Source organism: Myotis yumanensis, unplaced genomic scaffold, assembly GCF_028538775.1.
Source record: "Myotis yumanensis isolate MYYU_CA2020_CCGP unplaced genomic scaffold, mMyoYum1.0.hap1 SCAF_24, whole genome shotgun sequence".
Classification (NCBI taxonomy): Eukaryota; Metazoa; Chordata; class Mammalia; order Chiroptera; family Vespertilionidae; genus Myotis; species Myotis yumanensis.
The window spans coordinates 9,472,818-9,496,284 of NW_027223775.1; the positions used below are offsets into that span (position 1 = coordinate 9,472,818).

General features: G+C 53.2%; 1 protein-coding gene across 1 annotated transcript in view; it reads right to left on the reverse strand.

The window, feature by feature from the left end:
• Nucleotides 1-23,467, reverse strand: part of STS (steroid sulfatase) — a 66,526-nt gene that overhangs the window by 16,873 nt on the left and 26,186 nt on the right. Inside the window, 6 exon segments of the mRNA XM_070402721.1 lie at nt 5,868-6,004; nt 11,584-12,007; nt 15,293-15,415; nt 15,548-15,560; nt 15,562-15,670; nt 17,707-17,847. Coding sequence (XP_070258822.1) covers nt 5,868-6,004; nt 11,584-12,007; nt 15,293-15,415; nt 15,548-15,560; nt 15,562-15,670; nt 17,707-17,843 — 943 coding nt within the window. The 5' untranslated portion in view covers nt 17,844-17,847.

Sequence of the window (23,467 nt, forward strand, 5' to 3'; positions counted from 1 at the left end):
AAGCCCGGCCCAGCCCAGCCCGGCTGGGAATCCAACCATGACCTCCAGGTGCATACGTTGACGCTCAATCACTGAGCCACACCGGCCAGGCCAGCAGAATAGCATTGGAACACTGGAAGCCTGGTGCACGAATTCGTGCACGGGTGGGGTCTGGCCGGCCCGCCACAATCAGGGCCGATTGGGCCAAGACGGCCAGAGGGAGGGGCTGCAGGCAGTTGGCAAGCCAGTTCCACCCCTGATTAGGGTGGGGGGGCGATCAGGGGCGGGGCCAGATGGAGGGAGGGGCCGCAGAGCATTGGTCGGTCTGCCCTGCCCCCTGGTCGAACTCCCGGTCAAGGGGACAATTTGCATATTGGCCTTTTATTCTATAGGATACCTTTTTAACCCAGTCTCCCAAGTTCTAATATATCCTTTCTTCCAATGCCGTGAAATATTTAACTGGCTACTGAATGCATACTTAACCTCTCAAACTTCACTTTCCCATTTTTATAGAGATGGACATAAAAAAAATATCTCCTGGCAGCCCCAGCAAGTGCGGCTCAGTTGGTTGAGCATCGTCCCATGCACCAGGAGGTCAGGGTTCGATTCCCGGTCAAGGGCACATGCCCGGGTTGTGGGCTTGATCCCCAGTAGGGGGCGTGCAGGAGGCGGCCGATCCATGATTCTCTCTCTCTTTCCTCCCCAAAAAATCAATAAAAGATATTTTAAAAAACATATAGCATAGTCAAATAATCATCCACGTAAAAATCTATATATATAAAAGCCTAAGCAACTGGTTGACCGGTCGCTATGACGTGCACTGACCACCAGGGGGCAGATGCTCAATGCAGAAGCTGCCCCCTGGTGGTCAGTGCGCTCCACAGCCAACCTCCCCCAGCCCCTCCCCTTGGCCAGCAGGCCCCAATCGCCAGCCAGGCCGAGGGACCCCACCTGTGCACGAATCCGTGCACCAGGCCTCTAGTGTTTCAATAAGTGGCCAGGACACACGGAAGGCTTTCATGGTTGAGCTACTGTTGGTCACTTCTTATGTAATTATTACGGTGGTGGTGGCTGCTCCTAGGGCCGTGGTTGGCAAACTGCGGCTCGCGAGCCACATGCGGCTCTTTGGCCCCTTGCGTGTGGCTCTTGTTAGCCTTAGGAGGACCCTAATTAAGTTAATAACAATGTACCTACCTATATAGTTTAAGTTTAAAAAATTTGGCTCTCCAAAGAAATTTCAATCGTTGTACTGTTGATATTTGGCTCTGTTGACTAATGAGTTTGCCGACCACTGGCCTAGGGGGTTGTGGCTACTATTCCAGTCATTGAAATTCAACCCCGGCTTCTCTTATTCTTCCTGTTCGAATGAATGGGGCCACGGATTCCTTGATAATTCACGACGTTGCCGTCTTTATGGGAACCACTCATAAAACAGCGTCAAAAGCTCTTCCCTTTACTGTGAGTTGTAAAATTCGAGGTAAAATCATGCCTGTCCCGGGCCCCCGCGGGCAGGGCTTTGTGAAAAATGGTCACATTACCAGAGAAATGTGCGAAACCCGGAGGGGGCAGGATTTACAAGCTAAATTAAAAGTTAGAGAACCGCCACGGAGAGTCCACACAATGAATTTCCAAATTATTCACATTACAGCCCGAAGCCTACATTGCCTGGCCTGCCTTGACCCTGCCCTTGACCCTGCCCAACCCTTTCTCTCTCTTACTGGGTACTGTTTACTCTTCCAGGCTCAGGTTGCAAAAAAACAACATCTTTCTCCAGAAAATGTACTGTTTGTTCCCAAACACAGAATTACCGGAAAGTCACATAAAAAAAAAAAAAAAAAAAAAACGGAGAGAAAGAAAAACATCCGCAATGCACGTTTCCTTCATCGCTGCTGCCCTGCTATTGAATTTTCTGATACCCTGGGTGAGGTTACAGTTTACAGATGTGTACGCCTGGGAGAAAGATATAAAATCAACAACAGGCTCAGGGAGGAAAAGTAAATACATTTCTGAAGATCAGGATTAATCCGCAAGAAGAAGGCATTTAGAATTAGTGCAGTTGAGCCCGGCCGGCATGGCTCCGTGGTTGAACGTGAACTGACAAACCAGGAGGTCCCGGGTTCGATTCCCAGTCAAAGGCACATGCCTGGGTTGCGGGCTCGATCCCCAGTAGGGGGTGTGCAGGAGGCGGCCGGCCCATGATTCGCTCTCATCATGGGCGTTTCTATCTCTCTCTCCTTTTCCCTTCCTCTCTGAAATCAATAAAAATATATTTTTTTAAAAAAGAAGCAATCGGTGCTTAAGGACAAAGGCAAGTGATGGCAACAGGGACACAAAGATAGAACCTGGTTTAACAGTCCCTCTTCTCGTGTGGGAGTCAGTCCCACCGTCCCTACCATCATCACCATCACCATCATCATAATCTTTATCACCATCACTACCATCATCATCACCATCACCATAATCTTTATCACCATCACTACCATCATCACCATCACTATCATTATCACATAACCATCACCATCACCATCACCATCTTCATCACCATCACTACCATCATTATCACCATCATCATCAACACAGTCATCATCTTCATCACCATCATCACCATCATCACCATCACTATCATTATCACCATAACCATCACCATCATCATCACCATCATTATCACCATCACCATCATCACCATCACTATCATTATCACCATCATCATCACCATCATTATCACCATAACCATCACCATCATCATCACCATCTTTATCACCATAACTACCATCATCACCATCATTATCACCATAACCATCACCATCATCATCACCATCTTTATCACCATCACTACCATCATCACCATCACTATCATTATCACCATCATCATCACCATCACTATCACCATAACCATCACCATCATCATCACCATCTTTATCACCATCACTACCATCATCATCATCACCATCTTCATCATCATCACCATTTTCATCATCACCATCACTATCATCATCACCATCATCACCATCATCTCCATCTTTATCAACAGCAGCACTACCATCACCACCACCACCACCATCATCACCACCACCACCACCAACATCATCATCACCATCATCATCATCACAATCATCACCATCATCACCATCACCACCACCACCACCATCATCACCATCACCTCCACCTTCATCAACAGCAGCACTATCTTCATCATCATCACCATTTTCATCATCACCATCACCATCACCATCATCACCATCACCATCTTTATCACCATCACTACCATCATCACCATCATCACCGTCACTATCATTATCACCATAACCATCACCATCATCATCACCATCTTCATCATCATCACCATTTTCATCATCACCATCACTATCATCACCACCATCATCACCATCATCATCATCATCATCATCAAATCTCCTACGTGCATGCAAAACACGAGCACAGAGCCAGGCACCAGTGAGGTCACTATAATATCCCCCCGAAAGTTTAATCATGATTCATGTGCCACCTATTCTTCAAGCCGTGTGCTTTCCGATGCCCCTTTACATTCACAGGCGAGTCTTGCGTTTAAGAGAAGGTCCCATTTATCAACCATAAAAGCGTCTAAAAAATTCAAGACGGGAAACGGACGCGCAGAACCCCACGGGAAATACACAGCCTTAGGGCCGAGATTACATCCTGCAACGAACACAAGAATCACAGAGCGAACGCTGGCATTGCTGCCGCGCGTCCTGCAATGTTAGTATTCCAGAGACAGCAACAAGGAGGCTGAGTTGTAAGCCCTTGTCCTGGATGCAAAGGAAGATAAATGTTGAGGCACATCTGTCTCGACTGCTTTTAACATCCTTGCAAAGCAACCTGACCCAATCCCACGGCTGGGCCTTTATCCACAAATATCAGAGGCGGCCACGCTGGCCTAGAAATTCCAGGAAAATCTTGGGTAGGGCCTTGCCAACATCAGGCGCCTGCTCTCTAAACGGAACTAACAAGCAAAATAGACCGACTTGCCCGGTGGGTGTGGCTCAGTGGTTGAGCGTGGACCTAGGAACCAGGAGGTCACGGTTCGATTCCCGGTCAGGGGCACATGCCCGGGTTGTGGGCTCCATCCCCAGTAGGGGGCGTGCAGGAGGCAGCCGGTCCATGATTCTCCCTCATCATTGATGTTTCTACCTCTCTGAGGTCAATAAAAATATATTTTTTTTAAAAGGAGAGATGAACTATTCCATCCATTCCCACGACAAAATATTCTCCTGATCGTATCACTAAGGAGCAGGAACTATACCCTGATTGACATGCAACATGTTAAAAGAAATGAGAGGAGGTGGGCTTATATCTGTAGACGCAAAGGCCCTACGCATAATGAGCTCTTCTTATAAGTCTCATTAGGGGGACGGCTCTGGTGTTGTTTTTCCCGGAATCCATCATCTGCACTTATTTCTGTTGTTTTATAGAATCGCAGAGAGGTACAGAGAAAAACAAACAAAACAAAAAACAAAAACCCAACAGCTTAGAACTTGCCTCATCTGAATTCGTCACGGAAAGATGATGGACGGAGGCCGAGAGATTTAAGGCATGGCCCAAGGTCACAGAGAGAGTTAAAGAAAGAGGCAGAAGCCGGGACAGAAGCCCAGTCTGGCCGGGAACAAGAGGCCGGCCAGCGTGGCTCAGTGGTTGAGCGTCAACCTAGGAACCAGGAGGTCACAGTTCGATTCCTGGTCAAGGGCACATGCCCAGGTGGTGAGCTCCATCCCCAGTAGGGGGCGTGCAGGCGGCAGCCAATCGATGATTCTCTCTCATTATGGGTGTTTCTCTCTCTCTCTCTCCCTCACCCTTTCTCCCTGAAATCAATAATCCTATATAATAAAACGCTAACATGCAAATCAACCGAACGGTGGAACAACCGGTCGCTATGACGCGCACTGACCACCAGGGGGCAGACACTCAATGCAGGAGCTGTCCCCCTGGTGGTCAGTGCGCGCCCACAGGGGGAGCGCCACTCAGCCAGAAGCCTGGCGAGCGTAGCAGTGGTAGCGGGAATCTCTCCCACCTCCATGGCACGTGGAAATCCGCCAAGGGGTCCCGGACCACCAGAGGGTGCAGGCTGGGCTGAGGGACCTCCCGCACCCTCTCAGTGCACAAATGTTGTGCACCGGGCCTCTAGAATATCCTATATAATAAAAGGGCAATATGCAAATTGACCCTAAGAGCAGAACCACTGGGAATGACTCGTCGCTATGACACACACTGACCACCAGGGGGCAGACGCTCAATGCAGGAGCTGCCCACTGGTGGTCAGTGCGCTCCCACTGGGGGAGCTCTGCTCAGCCACAAGCCAGGCTGCCGGCTGCCAGTACAGTGTTGGTGGTGGGAGCCTCTCCCGCCTCCTCAGCAGCACTAAGGCTGTCTGACTGCAGCTTAGGCCTGCTCCCCGCTGGCAAGTGGGCATCCCCTGAGGGTTCCCGGGCTGCCAGAGGGATGTCTGACTGCCAGCTTAGGCCCAATCCCCAGGGGAGCGGGCCTAAGCCAGCAGGTGGACATCCCCCGAGGGCTCCCAGACTGCCAGAGGGATGTTTGACTGCCAGCTTAGGCCCAATCCCCCAGGGAGCGGGCCTAAGCCAGCAGGTGGACATCCCCCGAGGGGTTCCAGACTGCGAGAGGGCACAGGCCGGGCTGAGGGACCCCCCCCCCCCAAGTGCACAATTTTTGTGCACTGGGCCTCGTGTGTGTGTGTGTGTGTGTGTGTGTATATACATATATATTTTTTTTTCTTAAAGCACATTTACAGCCTATAATGATATCGGGAACTGGGTGGAAACGCACAGAATTCAGCCGGAGGGAGGACAAGACGCAGCCACATCCTAAGGTCACCCTGGGGACAAGGACTCACGTACCGACACCCCAGTCCATCTCCTCGGCCGCGTCCCCATAGGCACCATGCTTGCTCTTCCCGGCAAAGTCCTTGGATGCGTACAGGGCCGTGTGGACCTGGATACAGGAGAAGACGAGCAGGAAGGGCCTCTCCGCATTCCTGCAAGAAAATACAAATAAAAAAATCCCGCCCTGACCGGTGTGGCTCAGTGGATAGAGCATCGGCCTGCGGACTCAAGGGTCCCAGGTTTGATTCCAGTCAAGGGCATGTACCTTGGTTGTGGGCACATCCCCAGTAGGGGGTGTGCAGGAGGCAGCTGATCGATGTTTCTCTCTCATCGATGTTTCTAACTCTATCTCTCTCCCTTCCTCTCTGTAAAAAATCAATAAAATATATTTTTTTAAAAAATCCCAAGAGCAACGTTAGCACCTTTGCCCATTCTGATTAGGATAAAACCAGGATGGCACGACGCCATCCAACAGCTGGAAAAACACCACAAATCCCTGATGATCTACAAGTAAGAACACCCACCAAGCCCTGGCTGGTTCGGCTCAGTGGATAGAGTGTCAGCCTGTGGACTGAAGGGTCCCGGGTTCGATTCCGGACAAAGGGCACATGCCCAGGTTGCAGGCTAGATCCCCACTAGGGGGCGTGCAGGAGACAGTCTATCGGATGTTTCTCATTCATGTTTCTATCCCTCTCTCTTCCTCTCTCTAAAACAAACAAATCTATACTAATAAAAGGGTTATATGCTCATTAGACTGGATGTCTTATGGACATCCTTCCGGACGTTCTTCCAGACAAAGCCACAGTGGCGGGGGCTGAAGCAGAGGCGGTTAGGGGTGACCAGGCCAGCATGGTGGCAGTTAGGGGGTGATCAGGCCAGCAAGCAGAGGCGGTTAGGGGTGATCAGGCAGGCAGGCAGGCAGGCGAGCGGTTAGGAGCCAGTGGTCTGCAGGGATCGGGCCTAAACCGGCAGTCGGACATCCCCCGAGGGGTCCCAGATTGGAGAGCCTGCAGGCTGGGCTGAGGAATACCTCCCTCCTGTGCACAAATTTCGTGCACCGGGCCTCGAGTAAGTAAATAAATAAATATTTTAAAAATATAATATCGACCCAGGCATTCCGTTGGTAATTTCTCTGATGAGCGTGGAGGAGCTGAGAGTAAGCCATGGTATCTCATGGACCTTTGCCTCACAGGGTGGACCATGAGGCCTCCACACTACTTATTCTGGGGGAAGTTTATTCACCCCGGGAAACACTGTCGTACTTTCTTTTCAAAACGCAGATTACGGACCTAAAACAAAACCAAAACCCCAGCTCAGACTCCCCCAAATGAACATGCAATGACATATGTACTCGACCCCAAACAGACAGCTGCATTATGCTTGACGCGTGGGTACAATCGCACGCTCATCTCCTCTCCCGTTTATTTTTAGATTCGAAGTTAAGGCGGAAAAAAAAAAAAAAGATAAAAGCAGCCGAAAAAGTCCATCTTCCAAGCACATATACCGTCACGGCAGGAAGTACAAGATGAGGCTGATAGACGTGCTGAGAAGGCAGAGCTAGGGCCGTGCCGACCACCTGCGGGGGGGGGGGGGGGGGGGGAACCAAAGAGATGCAGAAAGAGGAAGCAAGCGGCATGATTGGCGGGATCACATGACCCAGGCGAGCATCAAAGAAATAAATGAAAAGGTGGGTGCAATGAGCAAACCACAGAGCCCAAGTCAGTGCCGGGCGCGGTGAGCAGAGCAAGAGCCAGGGAGTGGAGTCGAAGACGCCCCACTGAGTTCAGTCAGGGCCACGGAATGTGACTTTGTCTGGGAATGTCGGGAAAATCCCCGCCGGAGGAACGAGGCCATTCTCAACGCCATCATTGTAAAAACGCCCCCACGTATGGGATTCTTTTTCTCTCATCTCCACGGCATCACAGACGCCAGCTAAGGCCCTGGGTGTCAACGCAGAGTGAACAGGTTTTCTCTTTTGTCACTTTATTTATTTATTTATTTGATTGCTTATTTTTATTTATTGATTTGATTGTTTATTTATTTTGTAATCCTCCCCCAGAGGATATTTTCCCATTGGTTTTTAGAGAGAGTGGAAGAGAGAGGGAGAGACAGAGAGAAACATCGATGTGAGAGAAACACATCAATGTGAGAGAAACACATCGATGGGTTTGCCTCCTGCACGCGCCCCGACCAGGGCCCGGGGCCGGGGAGGAGCCTGCTACCGAGGTCCGTGCCCTTGACTGGAATCGAACCCGGGACCCGCGTCCGCAGGCCGACGCTCTATCCACTGAGCCGAACCGGCCAGGGCAGAGTGAATAGGTTTTATATACAAAGACAAAACTTGAGCCCGGCCGGCGTGGCTCAGTGGTTGAGCGTCGACCTGTGAACCAGGAGGTCACGGGTTCGATTCCCGGTCAGGGCACAGGCCCGGGTTGCAGGCTCCATCCCCAGTAGGGGGCGTGCAGGAGGCAGCCGACCCATGATTCTCTCTCATCATGGATGTTTCTCTCTCTCTGTCCCTGTCCCTTCCTCTCTGAAATCAATAGTAATAACAGTAAATAAAACAGCCTGACCCAGTTTGGCTCAGTGGATGGAGCCTCGGCCAGTGGACTAAAGGTCCCTGGGTTCGATTCCGGTCAAGGGCAGGTACCTCGGTCACAGGCTTGATTCCTGGCCCTGGCTGGGGCACATGGGAGGAGGCAACCAATCAATGTCATTGACGTTCCCCTCTCTCGGTCTCTCCCCCTTCCTTCCGCTCTCTCTAAAAATCAATGGATATAAGCATAACCAATGGATTGGGGGGGGCGTGGGGGGGCAATGGGGGTAACCACACATTTGTAATACCTTAATCAATAAAAAAAAAATCAATGGGAAAATATCCTTGGGTGAGGATTGACCCCCGCCCCCCAACCCCTCCCCCCAAAAAATCACACCAATAAATAAACAGAAAACAACTTGAAAATGTAGAAAAAAAAGTGCCCAGTGATTAAAACCACGGAACCATCCGGCGACCGACATCGGGCTCTGGGGAGAAGGAATCCTGGCTTAGTGACCTGCTGTCGAGAGGGTAGGAGGGGCCATTGCTCGCTCCACCAGACTCCCACGGGGCCGGGTCTCCTCTCTCTCTCTCTTCTCCACGACCTTGAAAACCCAAGGTCACGCAGCCAGCTGGTGGGTGGCAGATGTGACAATCACAGCTTCACTCCTTTTTTTTTTTTTTATGAGCTGGAACACTCCAGTCAACAGCTCTTTTGAAAATTGGTTGCCTCTGTCTTGCACGCCCGTGAGGAAAGAACTTTCAGCTGTTACGTGCGTTCCCGCTATTTGTTAAAAACAAAACAAATAAAAAAAAACACCCCAAAACACAGAAGGAAGCTCCGAGCGGTCCAGCTACCTGCCACCATTGCAATATTGGAAGAGAAAATATTTACATCCGCCCTGGCCGGTGTGGCTCAGTGGATAGAGCGTCCGCCTGCGGACTCAAGGGTCCCGGGTTCGATTCCGCTCAAGGGCATGGACCTTGGTTGCGGGCACATCCCCAGTGGGGGGCGTGCAGGAGGCGGCTGATCGATGTTTCTCTCTCATCGATGTTTCTAACTCTCTATCCCTCTCCCTTCCTCTCTGTAAAAAATCAATAAAGTATATTTTAAAAAAAGAAAAGATTTACATCCTAGAAACGTGGGCGCCAACATCGAGGCCCGGAGACACAAAGGTCTTAAACATCCTATTCCACATCTGAGGGTGTGACCTTCACTATCCAATCAGTGTCCCCTACGTGAGTCAGCGCGGAAAACAATTGCAACGCGATAGAAGCGTAAGGCTGATTCTTTCTGAGCGCTCCCTGGTGACTGGCGATTGCATACGGCATCGTCCGACCGGCACGGCTCAGGGGTTGAGCATCGACCTATGAACCTGGAGGTCACGGGTTCGATTCCCCCGTCAGGGCACACGCCTAGGTTGTACCCTCGATCACCAGTAGGGGGCGAGCAGGAGGCAGCCGATCCATGATTCTCTCTCCTCCTTGATATTTCTCTCTCTCCCTCTCTCTCTTTAAAAATCAATAACATATTTTTTTAAAAACACTCACACAAAAACCCAAAAACATGGATCGCCCTGGAAATCCGGTCTCGTTTCTAAGGCCTGTCAGTCCGTCACGGGCGTTTATTCTTAACCTGCCTCTCACTCTGGCGGGCGGCTGGCGGACGCAGACGGATGTGCCCATGTGTCACAAACCCATGTGCCCAGCAGCTGACGGCCGGGCCGGCTTCCGCCGACAGGTCTGCAATCCTCGGGGCCCCATTCCGCCCTTGCAAGGCCGTGTCTTGCTTATAAAATAGTCAGGGGATCTGACGAGGTAAGAGGTTTGTCAACGGGCAGACACCGGGACCTCCGCTGGGGTCAGGGCATTCACTTAGTGTCACAGCTAGAATCCTATACAGTAAAAGTCTAATATGCTAAGTGTCCGGTCGTCCGTTAACCAATCAAAGCGTGATATGCTAATGATATGCTAAGGAGCTCAACCACTCGCTATGACGTGCACTGACCACCAGGGGGCAGACGCTCTCTAAAATCAATAGACACAATAGACACAGGGGGTAGGACCATGGGACTGGGGGGTGTCATGGGACTGGGGGTGTCATGGGGTTGGGGAGCCATAGGGCTGGGGTGTCATGGGGTTGGGGAGGGCCATGGGGCTGGGGAGCCATGGGACTGGCAGGCCATGAGGCTGGGGAGCCATAGGGCAGTGGGGGGTGGTCATGGGGCTGGGAGGCCATGGGATTGGGCGGTGTCATGGGACTGGGGGGCCAAAGAACTGGAAGGGCCATGGGCCTGGGGAGGGTCATGGGGCTGGGGGGCCATGGGGCTGGGAGGCCATGGGACTGGGCGGTGTCATGGGACTGGGGGGCCAAAGAACTGGAAGGGCCATGGGCCTGGGGAGGGTCATGGGGCTGGGGGGCCATGGGGCTGGGAGGCCATGGGACTGGGGAGCCATGGGCCTGGGGGGCCAAAGAACTGGAAGGGCCATGGGCCTGGGGAGGGTCATGGGGCTGGGGGGCCATGGGGCTGGGAGGCCATGGGACTGGGCGGTGTCATGGGACTGGGGGGCCAAAGAACTGGAAGGGCCATGGGATTGGGGACCATGGGGCTGGGGAGCCATGGGGCTGGTGGGTCATAGGGCTGGGGAGCCATGGGCCTGGGGAGGGCCATGGGGCTGGGAGGCTATGGGCCGGGGGGTGTCATGGGACTGGGGTGGGGGGTCATGGGGCTGGGGGGCCATAGGGCTGGGAGTGCCATGGGACTGGGGGGCCATGGGGCTGGGGGGCCATAGAACGGGAAGGGTCATGGGGCTGGGGGGCCATGGGACTGGGGGGCCATGGGGCTGGGATGGGGGGCCATGGGACTGGGGGGCCATGGGCCGGGGGGTGTCATGGGACTGGGATGGGGGGTCATGGGGCTGGGGGGCCATAGGGCTGGGAGTGCCATGGGACTGGGGGGCCATGGGGCTGGGGGGGGCCATAGAACGGGAAGGGTCATGGGGCTGGGGGGCCATGGGACTGGGGGGCCATGGGGCTGGGATGGGGGTTCATGGGGTTGGGGTACCATGGGCCCGGGGACCATCGGGCTGGGGGACCTGCCGGGTCTGCCCCCCTCCGTGGAGAAACCCGAGCCCGAGTTCCCGGGCCCCCCGGGGTTGGGGTCGGCCGGACGGGACGCGGGACGCGGCACCCACCGTCGGATGAAGCGGGCGGCGTCGGCGGTGAGCCGCTGGGTGAGGTTGTCGTAGGACAGGGGCTGCTGGCTGACGGCCCGGCCGCGCATGAGGAAGCAGTTGAGGGGCCGGAAGAAGTGCAGGAAGCAGAGCAGGAGGCCGAGCAGGGCGGCGGCCAGCAGCAGCAGGGCCAGGAAGACGGGGCCGGGCACCGGCAGCAGCCCCAGCCAGCGCAGCGCGCCCAGCGTGACCAGCGCCAGGGCCAGCGCCTGCAGGGGCGCCAGCACCAGCACGCGGACGGCCTGGGTGAAGACGCTGCCCGCGCCCGGCTTGCAGTCCCGCAGGTTGGTCACGGGCAGCCCGTGGAAGTAGTCGAAGCCGTGGCTGGACGGGTGGTGGCAGAAGTCGGAGTTGTTGTGGCAGTGGGTGCCCAGGTGCCACTTCCCTGAGGACACGAACGGGGGGGGGGGGGGGGGAGGGGGGTGCGATTAGGCCCCCGCAGACACCAGGCTCTGCTTCCCACACACGGAAGAGGAGGATCTGTCTGCCTGTTTTCTATTTGTTCATTTTTTAAAATATATTTGTGTTGATTTCAGAGAGGAAGGGAGAGGGAGAGAGAAACATCAATGAGGAGAGAGAATCACGGATCAGCTGCCTCCTGCACGCCCCCTAGTGGGGATGGAGCCTGAAACCCGGGCACGTGCTGGGACCGGGAATCGAACCTGGACCTCCTGGTTCACAGGTCGGCGCTCAACCACGGAGCCACGCCGGCCGGCGCTTTCTGCCTGTTGATTAGTCAACGTCCTATTTCCTGGGACCCTACAGGATTTTTGTTTTGTTTTTTTTTTCCTTTTCCACAAATACTAGGGTAGTAACTCGCTCTACCAGAAAACAGGAAATAATATTTACTAGTATTTACTGACTGGGGGGAGGGAGGGGGAGAAGAACTAAAATAAAACAAAGAACTAAAACAAAACAAAAGGCAAAAACCTAACATATTTAGCCCAAGCTGGTGGATAGAGCATCGGCCTGCGGACTGAAGGGTCCCGGGTTCGATTCCCGGTCAAGGGCACATGCCCGGGTTGCGGGCTCGATCCCCAGTAGGGGGCGTGCAGGAGGCAGCCGATCCAGGATTCTATCTCATCATGGATGTTTCTCTCTCTCTCTCCCTCTCCCTTCCTCTCTGAAATCAATAAAAATATATTTTTAAAAACACACACACAAAAAACTAACATATTTCATGTGCTTGAGATGTAACTAAATAGGAAAAAACATGTATTTTTTTGAAATGGATGTTTTGTTTTGTTTTGAAACAGGCTTCCTTGAAATTAAAGTCTTGATTTTGTTCCCTCAATGTTAACAGTGGAAATGAATCCTTTCTAAAAAAAAAAAAAAAAACCGCCCCAAGGCAATATGAAATCATACTCATAACTCAGCCATTATTTTAAGTACCGATGAATATTTCTTATAAAATGTTAATTATGGCACTAAATTAGCGAGGGCCTCACACACACACACACACACACACACACACACAAAGATGATGGTTTTACGACAACGCGTGTCAGGAATGACAACGCTCATTCTTCCCTATGATTTTTTTCTAGGATTCGCCTGACGACCGTCCTCTGGACACAAGCGTGTCACGTGAAAGGGGAGAAGGCACCGTTCGCCTCCGTGGGATAAAATCCATATGGGAGTATCGACGGGGGCCAATAAGGGTGCAGTTTTAGTATTAAAAAGTGAAAATGAAAATGCTGAGCAATGGCTCGGTGTGTGTTTGTGGCCGTGTATGCTCCGTGCGTGTAACTGTATCTGTTATCGACCATCTGTTCCATCTGTCCATCTCATTCACCCACCTAGCCATCATCCATTCCATCTCCTGTTCAACTCTTGTCTGTCTCTATTACTGATCCCATGTGTCTTTCCATCGGTCCGTCCATCTGTCCGTCCATCCATCCATCCATCCATCCATGCATCCATCTATGCATCCATTCACCCATCCATTTCATCAATTGATCTATCTATTCTTGTCATCTATCTTTCCATCCATCCATCCATCCATTTCATCTATTGATCTATTCTTGTCCGTTTCTATTACTTATCTCATGTGTCTTTCCTTCTGTCCATCCATCCATCCACCCATCCATGCATCCATTTCATCTATTGATCTACCTATTTTTGTCTGTCTCTATTATTTATCTCATGTATTTTTCCATCTACACATCTGTCTATCTGTCTATCCATCCACCCACCCATCCATCCATCCATCATACATTCCACCTACTGGTCTACCTACTCTTGTCCGTCTCTATTACCTCATGTATGTTTCCATCTACACATCTGTCCGTCCATCCATCCATCCATCCATCCACCCATCCATTCATTCATCATCCATTCCATCTCCTGTTTTATCTATTCTTGTCTGTCTCTTATCTCATGTATTTTTCCATCTACACATCTGCCCATCTGTCCATCCACCCATCCATCCATCCACCCACTGGTCTACCTACTCTTGTCCGTCTCTATTACTTACCTCATGTATGTTTCCATCTACACATCTGTCTGTCCGTCCATCCATCCATCCATCCATGTATTCATCATCCATTTCATCTTTTGATCTATATATCCTTGTCTCCATCACCTATCTCATCAATCTGTCCATCCATCCATTCATCATCCGTTCCATCTCCTGTTTTATCTATTCTTGTCTGTCTCTGACGTATCTCATGTATGTTTCTATCTGTCCATCCATCCATGAATGCATCCATCCATCATCCATTCCATCTACTGGTCTACCTATTCTTTTCTGTCTCTATTACTTATTTCATCTATCTTTCCATCTACCTGTCTGTCCATCCATCCATCCTTCCATCCATCTGTCCATCCGTCATCCATTTCATCTACTGATTTATATATCCTTATCTCTGTTTCATCTATCTTCCCATCTACCCACCCATCCATCTGTCCATCCAACTTTCTGAATGCCTATCGTTATCTATCTATATCTATCCATCCGTCCATCCATCCATCCATCATCCATTTCATCTACTGATTTATATATCCTTGTCTCTGTTTCATCTATCTTCCCATCTACCCACCCATCCATCTGTCCATCCAACTTTCTGAATGCCTATCGTTATCTATCTATCTATATCTATCCATCCGTCCATCCATCCATCCATCATCCATTTCATCTACTGATTTATATATCCTTGTCTCTGCTTCATCTATCTTCCCATCTACCCACCCATCCATGTGTCCATCCATCTTTCTGAATGCCTATCGTTATCTATCTATCTATATCTATCCATCTGTCCATCCATCCATCCATCATCCATTTCATCTACTGATTTATATATCCTTGTCTCTGTTTCATCTATCTTTCCATCTACGCATACATCCATCTATCCATCCATCTTTCTGAGTGCCTATCGTTATCTATCTATCAATCTATCTATCTATCCATCCATCTCCATCCATCTATCCACCCACCCACCTATCCGTTCATCTACCTCCCATCTATCCATCTATCCATCCATGCATCCACATAACCACACACATCTACACATTCACATATTAGAACCGAAATCGTGTCTCCCCTACTTGAGCTGTGCCCACTGTATCAGCAACATCAACCCAAAGAAGGCTGCTCTCCTACCCCACCCCACCCCCGACTCTTCCACTCAACCCGCCCAGCTCCTGGCCTCCCGTCCACCGCAGCCCACACCTATCAGAGCTGTGGCGTAGCCTTGGTCCTTCAGAAGTTTGGCGAACGTGACCTCAGTGTTGGGCAGTCCCCCTGAGGAGGCCGAGAAGAGGAAAACGCCGATTCTCGTCTGAGAGGCCATTCCTGGGGCAGGAGAAACCAGCCGTTAGGATGGGGGGGGGGGGGGGGTGACCCGGACGACAGAGGCTGGGAGGGTGCGGAGAGGAGAGGAGAGGAGAGGGAGAGGACGGCCCAGGGACCCAGCCAGGGGGTTACCTGATCGGACGGGGGTACCGGCCGGTCATGAAGGCTGCCCGGCTCGGGGTGCACAGGGGCGAGGCCGCCAGGTGCTGCGTGAGTTTCACTCCCCCTTCGGCCAACCTGTCGATGTTGGGAGTCCTGGGACACAAGAGCCACGTTACTATCCACGATGCCTTTGGAAACGCCGCTCGCTCTCCCCGCGGCTAGTCATGAGGCGTCACCTCCCACCCACCCAGCGTGGCTCAGCGGTCGAGCATCGACCTACGGCCGGAAGGGTCCCGGGTTCGATTCCCCATCAAGGGCACGTGCCCGGGTTGCAGGCTCCATCCCCAGCAGGGGGCGTGCAGGAGGCAGCCGATCCGTGATTCTCTCTCATCGTGGACGTTTCCCTCTCTCTCTCTCGCCCTCTCCCTTCCTCTCTGGAATCAAAGAAAAGAACAGAACCAGGTGTGGGCCCAACGGATCCAGGTCTGGCTTGTTCAGGGGCCACACAGGCCCAAGAAGCTGATGTGTGGGTTCGCGTTGGGTTTCACGGGGACCCCGCAGTCACCTAGACACAAATGCGTCTGACTTGACAACCCTTTAGAGTAGACAGAGGCACGGATGGTCCTGGTTTATTTACTCGTTTATTTGTTTATTTTCACCCCACCCAAGGATATTTCCCCATCGATTTTCAGAGAGAGTGGAAGGGAGAGGGAAAGACAGAGAGAGAATATTCATCTGAGAGAGACACATTGATGGGTTACTTCCTGTACGTGCCCCCAGACCAGGCCCCGGGCCGGGGAGGAGCCCGCAACCCGGGCACATGCCCTTGACCGGAATCGAACCCGGGACCCTTCGGTCCGCAGCCCGACGCTCTATCCACTGAGCCACACCAGCCAGGGTGTCAGCCCTGGTTTACAACACAGGAGCGAGTCTGGAAAATGAGCTACTGGCCCGGCCGGCGTGGTTTGGTGGTTGAGCGAGGGTTGACCTATGAATCAAGAGGTCACGGCTCGATTCCGGTTGTGGGCTCGATCCCCAGTGTGGGGCGTGCAGGAGGCAGCCGAGCCACGATTCTCTCTCATCATTGGTGTTTCTCTCTCTCCCTCTGCCTTCTTCTCTGAAATGACTACAAAATTTATTTTTTAAAAAAGAAAGGAAATGAGCCGCTGTGAGGAGGGGGAGGGAGATGCTCAAGGCCTTGCTCCTCCCCCAGCCCCGGGCCCCCCCGTTACCTCCGTGCCCCCAAACAAGAAAACTCTGGAGACGCTTCACGCTGCTCTTCCAACCAGAGCAGAGAGGACGCCCCAAACCAGTCCTCCCAGCCTCTGTGTGTCCCACGCACCACACCGCCACGCCTGCTTCCTAACGCCTGTATCTGCATGGATCCACGTGCAGCCACACGGGATCCACGCGCAGTCGCACGGGGATCCACGCGCAGCCACACTGGATCCACATGAGGTCACGCAGGATACACGCGCAGCCACACGGGATCCACACACAGTCACATGAGGGATCCACACACAGTCACATGGGGGATCCACGCGCAGCCACACTGGATCCACGCTCAGTCACACAGGGATCCACGCGTGGTCACATGGGGGATCCACGCACAGCCACACTGGATCCACGTGCAGTCACACGGGATCCACACACAGTCACACGGGATCCACACACAGTCACATGGGGGATCCACGCGCAGCCACACTGGATCCACGCTCAGTCACACAGGGATCCACGCACGGTCACACGGGATCCACACGCAGTCGCACGGGATCCACACACGGTCACACGGGATCCACGCTCAGTCACACAGGGATCCACGCGTGGTCACATGGGGGATCCACGCACAGCCACACTGGATCCACGTGCAGTCACACGGGATCCACACACAGTCACACGGGATCCACACACAGTCACATGGGGGATCCACGCGCAGCCACACTGGATCCACGCTCAGTCACACAGGGATCCACGCACGGTCACACGGGATCCACGCGCAGCCACACGGGATCCACGCGCAGCCGCACGGGATCCACGCACGGTCACACGGGATCCAGGCGCAGCCACACGGGATCCACGCGCGGTCACACGGCGTGCCATGGGTGGGCTTTAAGCATTTGAACGCGGTCTGTGCTCCCCTAACGTGTGTCCACCGTCACTGCGACGACAGCCTAGGACGGGCGCCCCACCTGAGGGTCTTGTTTCCGTAGCAGCCGGTGTCTCCGATGCCCAGGTCGTCCGCCACGATCAGGACAAAGTTGGGCTTGGCGGGCGCACGGCTCTGGGCCTCCCACAGGACCAGCAGCAGGAGCAGCAGGCGCCTCATCGTCCTGCAACGTGAAGGAGAGGAGCCGTGAGGCACGCGGCCGGGGCGGGGCCCTCCTCCCCGCCCCACCCAGGTTTCGGAGAGGACACCGTCAAAACCTCTCCCCCTCCTCGTACAGTGGTGTCGCCGAGGGTACACCCGGCACTAGACAGGGCCGCCTCCCGCCGTCTCGCTAGGGAAGGTGGGCCCAGCATTAGCTAAACGTTCTCCACGGGGACCCCGGGAGGACAAGTGTCTCATGGAGATCCCGTGGCCCGCCTGGCTGGTGTCGCTCAGTGGTGGAGGTCACGGCTCGGTCCCCGGTCAGGGCACTTGCTGGGGTTACGGGTTCGATCCCCAGTAGGGGGCGTGCAGGAGGCAGCCGATCCATGATTCTCTCTCATCATGGATGTTTCTCTCTCTCTCTCTCCCTTCCTCTCTAAGATCAATAATGACATATTTAAGCCCTGGCTGGATTGGCACAGTGGATAGAGCATCAGCCTGCAGACTGAAGGGTGCTGGGTTCGATTCCCGGTCAGCGCACTTGCTGGGGTTACGGGTTCAATACCCAGTGTGGGGCGTGCAGGAGGCAGCCGATCCCTGATTCTCTCTCATCATGGATGTTTCTATCTCTCTCTCTCCCTTCCTCTCTGAGATCAATAATGACATATTTAAGCCCTAGCTGGATTGGCTCAGTGGATAGAGCATCAGCCTGCAGACTGAAGGGTCCTGGGTTCGATTCCCGGTCAAGGGCACATGCCCGGTTGCAGGCTCGATCCCCAGTAGGGGCCATGCAGGAGGCAGCCGATCCATGATTCTCTCTCATCACTGATGTTTCTCTCTCTCTCTCCCTTTCTCTCTCTCTAAAAATCAATAAGAACATATATTTTTTTTTAAAAAAAAACACAAATTCCTCACCCTGTCCAGCTGGTGTGGCTCAGTGGTTGAGCATCGACCAAGGAACCAGGGGGTCAGGGTTCGATTCCCGGTCAAGGGCACATGCCCGGGTTTCGGGCTCCATCCCCAATAGGGGGCGTGCAGGAGGCAGCCGGTCCGTGATTCTCTCTCATCACGGATGCTTCTCTCTCCCTCTCCCTTCCTCTCTGAAATCAATAAAAATGACGTCTACCGCTTAAGGCGTCGGGTCCTCTCCACGCCACATCCTCACCATCAGTGGGGTCCCCTCGTGCCTGTGGGGGACCCTGGGAAAACACCTCCCAAGCGCCCGTGCTTCCTGGAGAGAGGCTGGGACCAGCGGCAGAATACTGACGCCGAAACGACGCCCAGGAGGCCGAAGGCCCGTGAATCATGATGGATGGCTCTATTAGCTTCCCAGTCGCCGCGGCAACGGCCGAGCATTCATTGTCCCCCAGCCGGGCCTGGCCTTGGCGTGTGGAGGCCTGGGGTCGGGGGTACCCTCGAGCCCAATTACGAACAGCGCTCGAACGTGAACGGTTTTTTTTTCCACGCCGCCCGGAATCCCACCGCATGTGAATTAAATCGCCGTCTCAGGCGGCCAGACCTCACCTGCTCCCCCAGGCGTGGCTTCCCGCGAGGTGTTCAGAGAGAGGTGTTTCAAACGGCGGGGACAGAGTTCCTTTATAAAGGGCGTCCCGAAATTCACGCAAGAAGTAACTTTGATAAAAAACACAGGTTTATAATAAAAAATTGTAAATTTTTTACTGATTCATAAAGGACACAGTCTAGGGTTCTGTATGGAACAGCACATCGGGTCAATGGCCTCCACGGCTTTGCTGGCACAGACGCCAAGCCGCGGTCTCCATGGGTCTTCCCTGTCCCTGCTCCTGGGCCGTCATTGGTACTTGGTGATGCTGATCCAATCGAAGGGATTGACATCCAAGGGCAACAGATATTAGAATCTGATTCAATAAACCCAGTAAAATTAGGCTTTTATTTTTGTTGCTGTTGTTAATGCTCACGCAGAATTCAAATCTTGCGTGAATTTCGGGACGCCCTTGACGAGCACCTGCCCACCCCACGAAACGCGCTCCCAGCCGCCCAACCCACCGCCCGATAACCTCGGATAAACAATACCCCTCCCCCTCCCCTTCCCCCTTAAAAAAATAAATTATTTTTCAGAACGAGGCCCATCAGGCCCAAAGGCAAGAGGAGACGCTATTCTGAGAACGCCGCCGCTCCCGAAATAGACGTGCGGTGAAGGAGGGAGCGCGAGGCAGAAGGGCATTCTCATCACCGGAGACGTAATTACAGGAGAACGTGTTTATCACAGGACAATTCCCACCGCGCTGCCGGATCGGAGATTTCACCACGGCCGCCGGGACCATGCTGCGGGTCTAATGCAGCGGTTCTCAACCTGGGGGTCGCGACCCCTTTGGCGGTCGAACGACCCTCTCACAGGGGTCGCCTGAGACCACGCTGCAGATCAGAAATTTCCATGACGATTCATAACGGTAGCAACATTGCAGTGATGACGTAGCAACGAAAATAATGTTATGGTTGGGGGTCCCCACATGAGGAACTGTATTGAAAGGGCCAGAAGGTTGAGAACCTCTGGTCTATGGGGGTGCTGGCAGAAAAGGCTCATTGAGAACACGGCGAAACCCGCCCTGCAAACCACATTTCTGTTTAGGGAGAAAAAAAAAAAAATGCAGCTTTTGTTCAATTCAAGCGACGGAGGGTACATGAAATCCCCATACACGCCCTGCTTTAAACTCATTAAGAAAAAAACAGTCCGCCCGGCCAGTGTGGCTCAGTGGTTGGGCTCCGACCTAGGAACCAGGAGGTCAGGGTTCGATGCCCGGTCAAGGGCACATGCCCGGGTTGTGGGCTCGATCCCCAGTAGGGGGCGTGCAGGAGGCAGCCGATCCAGGATTCTCTCTCATCATCATGGATGTTTCTATCTCCCTCCCCCTCTCTCTTTCTCTCTGAAATCAATAAAAGCATCCGATATAATAAAATAACAGCCTGATATGCTAAGTGTCTGGTCGATCAGTCGGCTGTTCAACCAATAGAAGCGTAATATGCTAATTATATGCTAAGGCCACTCAACCGCTCGCTATGACATGCACTGACCACCAGGGGGCAGACAGTCAACTGGTTGACCAGTTGCTATGACATGCACTGACCACCAGGGGGCAGAGAGTCGACCGGTTGACCAGTTGCTATGACATGCACTGACCACCAGGGGGCAGACGCTCCATCTGGTAGGTTAGCTTGCTGCTGGGTCCAGCACTGGTGGGGTCCCTCGGCCTGGCCTGCGCCCTCTTGCAATCCGGGACCCCTTGGGGGATGTCGGAGAGCCGGTTTCGGCCCGATCCCTGCTGGCCAGGCCGGGGGACCCCACCGGTGCATGAATCCGTGCACGGGGCCTCTAGTACCAACTATAATTGAATCAGTGACATTAATTTAGGAATATTAATAAAGAAAACTTATTTTTTAAATCCTCATCCAAGGATATGTTTTTTCAATTTTTAAAATATATTTTTATTGATTTCAGAGAGGAAGGGAGAGGGAGAGAGAGACAGGAACACCAATGATGAGAGAGAATCACGGACTGGCTGCCTCCCGCACGCCCCCTACTGGGGATGGAGCCCGCAACCCGGGCATGTGCCCTGGACCGGGAATCGAACCCTGACCTCCTGGCTCCTAGGTCATCGCTCAACCACTGAGCCACGCCGGCCGGGCCAGACACTGACATTTAGACAAAACCTGACATACGCCCCCAAACCACGTATTAATGTCTACACCGATCGTTTATACGTTTATAACACAAAGTATAACCCCACTCGGTAAAGAGCGTCCGCAGGGAACATGACATTAGAGGAAAATGTCGTATAGATTTTTGTAAACATAGACCTCGCTTTATTGACGTGACGCTCCCAGCGACCGTGTCCTAGGTCATCTGTGTCCCACTAATGCTGTCCCTCCCCCGCGAGCCGGCATTTGAAACTGCAATCCATCCTCCCGTGTGGCTGTTCCTGTTCGATTCCCGTCGGAAGGGAGCGGAGCCTTCCTCCCTCCCGCCGTCTGGAGGACACACCAGCCGGGCAGGCTCCCCTCTGCTGTGCCTGCGCCCCAACCTCGCTCGGCAAGACTCCGGCCCCATGGCCGTGGGTGTGAGCCATCAGCCGACTGCCCTTGTGAGGTGGGAATGAGCGGAATCGTTTTCCTTTCTGTCGCCCACACCTTTTATTTACAGAATACAGGCTCTGCGTTTATTCAAGAAGTTTGCCCGGCCGGCGTGGCTCAGGGGTTGAGCATCATCCTAAGAACCAGGAGGTCACGGTTCGATTCCCGGTCAAGGGCACATGCCCGGGTTGCGGGCTCGATCCCCAGTAGGGGGCGTGCGGGAGGCAGCCGATCCGTGATTCTCTCTCATCATGGATGTTTCTTTCTCTTTCTCCGTCTCTGAAATCAATAAAAAATCTATCTATCTATCTATCTATCTATCTATATATATATATATGCCTAAGTGACCGTTCAACCGGTAGCTAAGACGTGCACTGACCACCAGGGGGCAGACGCTCAACGCACAGGCATGGAAACAAGGAACAGACTGATGAATCTCAGAGGGAAGAGGGGAGGGGGGAGGGTGGGAAGAGATTAACCAAAGATCTTATATGCCAGCGGTTCTCAGCCTGTGGGTCGCGACCCCTTTGGTGGTCGAACGACCCTTTCACAGGGGTCGCCTGAGACCATCCTGCGTATCAGATATTTCCATGACGATTCATAACAGTAGCAACATTACAGTGATGAAGTAGCCACGAAAATAATTTTATGGTTGAGTCACAACATGAGGAACTGTATTGCAAGGGCCTGAAGGTTGAGAACCACTGTTATATGCACACTAGTGGCCCGGTGCACGGATTCGTGCACCAGTGGGGTCCCTCGGCCTGGCCTGCGGGATCAGGCGGAAACCGGCTCTCCAACATCCCCCGAGGGGTCCCGGATTGTGAGAGGGTGCAGGCCAGTCCGAGGGACCCCAGCAGTACACGAATCCGTGCACTGGGCTTCTAGAATCCTATATAATAAAAGCCGAATATGCTAAGTGTCTAGCTGTCCGTTCAACCAATCAAAGCGTAATATGCTAATGATATACTAAGTCCGCTCAACTGCTCGCAGTGACATGCACTGACCACCAGGGGGCAGACACTCCGACCAGTAGGTTAGCTTGCTGCTGGGGTCCAGCCGATCGGGACTGAGCGAGACGGGCCGGACACACCCTGGAGGCCTCCCGCGTCCCTCCCAGGCCCCCATCATGCACCAGTGGGGTCCCTCGGCCTGGCCTGCATCCTCTCGCAATCCAGGCTGAGGAATTCCCTCTGAGTGCACGAATTTCGTGCACCCGGCCTCTAGTATTTTATAAAAAGAAGGAAAAAGAAAGGAAATAGACTTTAAGAAATCAGCTTCGAAGCCCTTTGTCGGACGCTTGCTGTTTTGTGCTGACTCCCCCCGGGTGAGCCAGAAAGCAGAGAAACCGCATCTTAAAGGGATTCAGTGACCATGCCTGTCACACAGGGACGCCACCTGCAGGAGGAAACGGACACAGAGGGACCCCCTAAAGGCTCATTCATGCTCAAAAGACGTTTTTCAAAATAACATGAGGGAGGTTCTCAGACCGGGGTGTCTTGGAACCCCCGGGGGTCATTTCCATTGGGGGGGTG